The sequence below is a fragment of the Elephantulus edwardii genome, unplaced genomic scaffold (assembly GCF_000299155.1).
Source record: "Elephantulus edwardii isolate Elephantulus edwardi_28Jun2011 unplaced genomic scaffold, EleEdw1.0 scaffold00076, whole genome shotgun sequence".
Classification (NCBI taxonomy): domain Eukaryota; kingdom Metazoa; phylum Chordata; class Mammalia; order Macroscelidea; family Macroscelididae; genus Elephantulus; species Elephantulus edwardii.
In genome coordinates this window covers 14186550-14188165 of record NW_006399826.1, presented here as the reverse complement: position 1 = coordinate 14188165, position 1616 = coordinate 14186550, and the positions used below count along the sequence as shown (strand labels likewise).

Genomic DNA, 1616 nt, shown 5'->3' with positions numbered 1-1616 from the left:
GGGCGGGGTCAGGGGCGGGGCCTCCCGCGCCATGTGGATGACCGCCTCGATGGTGGCCATGACTGCGTCCTGGCTGGCGGCCGGCTCCAGCACCAGCGGGCTCAGGCTGGGCTTCTGGCCCCTCTTGCTGGGGAGGTCGATGCACTTCTCCAGCACCGGCATTTGGTCTCTGGAGTCCTCGTCGAACTGGGTGGGCTGCTTGCGGGGACGCCCTCGCCTCTTCTTGACGAAGTTGTTGCCTGTCTTTGATTGTCTCTGCAGCCGCTTGGCCTTCAGGATCTTGTTGACGTGGTCCAGGTTCTTCTTGGTGGACAGGATCTTGGTGTAGTTGCACATCTTCCGCACCTCGCACTGGATGGCTTCGATCTCCCGCCGCTTGAATCTCTTCTTCAGGGAGGAGCTGGCTGTGGGAGGGGAAAAGAGAAGAAAAGTGAACGCTGGATGCAAGCTGTCCTAACCCTAAACCTCACCTTTCCGATGGTGACTGGTATTTGACTGTGTAGATTAAAGAAAATGAAAGCTGTGGCTAAGAACTCAGTATTTATTCTTTTTGTTCACCAAAAGGAAAAAAAAATCATAACATGAAGCGCAGATTGGATATCTTTTATGTGTGTAAAGTACTTCTCTTTACATTTTATCAGTCCTCACAACAAGCACATGAAATACCACTATTTTATGTTAAGGAAGTGGTAAGAAACTGCATTGCAACCCTGAAGGCATGTGGTTCGAATCCACCTGTTGCTCCTCAGGAAAAAAGATGGACAATCTCCTCCCTCTTGTGATTTAACATCCTCTCACTGGAGGCTCAGCTATGAGATGGTTTGGACTCTGGCACATAACAAAAGAAGCTCCATAAGGGACATTCTACTCCATCCTAAAGGATCACTGTCTGGTGGAATTGATGTCAATGGGTTTATCAACCTAGAGATCCCTAAGTTATATGCAAATAGTTTTCTCTTGACTACTAATTCAAAGGTCCATGGTTCAAACCCACCCCATGCAAATGGACACACACACAAGCCTACCAATTGGTGTCCATTAAGATTACAGCGAAGAAAACCTGATGGAACAACTGTACTTACAACACATGGAGTCTGCAGGAGCCAGAATAAATTAGAGGAAAACATACTTTTAACCTAGTAGAAGAGATGTCCTGAGTGAATATAAAATAAGTAACAATGTATTTTATCCTTGTCTTCAAATGACAAGAGGAGAGCATTCTTTCCTGGGACACTGTAGCTGGGATGGCATCACCTCTCCTAGTTTTGCCGCAATCTTTTGGACTTGCCAGGTTGCTGGAGGATGCTAACCAGGTTTCCCCACACTGAGTCATCCTCTGTAGGGCTCAAGGGACACGCCTGCCAGGTGTTTCTCAATCACACCCTTGCTACGGGGAGCCTTGTTTGCAAAAAAGCTCCTTTCATGTCCTGGTGGCCAGATGCGCCTCTATTTTATGAGCCAAGTCTCTCTTCTCCGGAAGTCCTGTGCAGCCGCCACTAAAATGACCTTCAGAACGGCTTCATTTTGAAGATCAGACACCACAAAGTGTGAACGGCTTCCTCATTCACACCATCGCACTTCCTGACTATTGATCAAGAGTAGACGCGCGCGCGCGC

The 1616-nt window shown here is 48.3% G+C and overlaps 1 protein-coding gene across 1 annotated transcript in view; it reads right to left on the bottom strand.

The window, feature by feature from the left end:
* SETBP1 (SET binding protein 1) overlaps positions 1-1616 on the bottom strand; it is a 463997-nt gene that overhangs the window by 270 nt on the left and 462111 nt on the right. The window contains exon 6 of the mRNA XM_006889235.1: positions 5-404. Coding sequence (XP_006889297.1) covers positions 5-404 — 400 coding nt within the window. The remainder of the gene's footprint in view (positions 1-4; positions 405-1616) is intronic.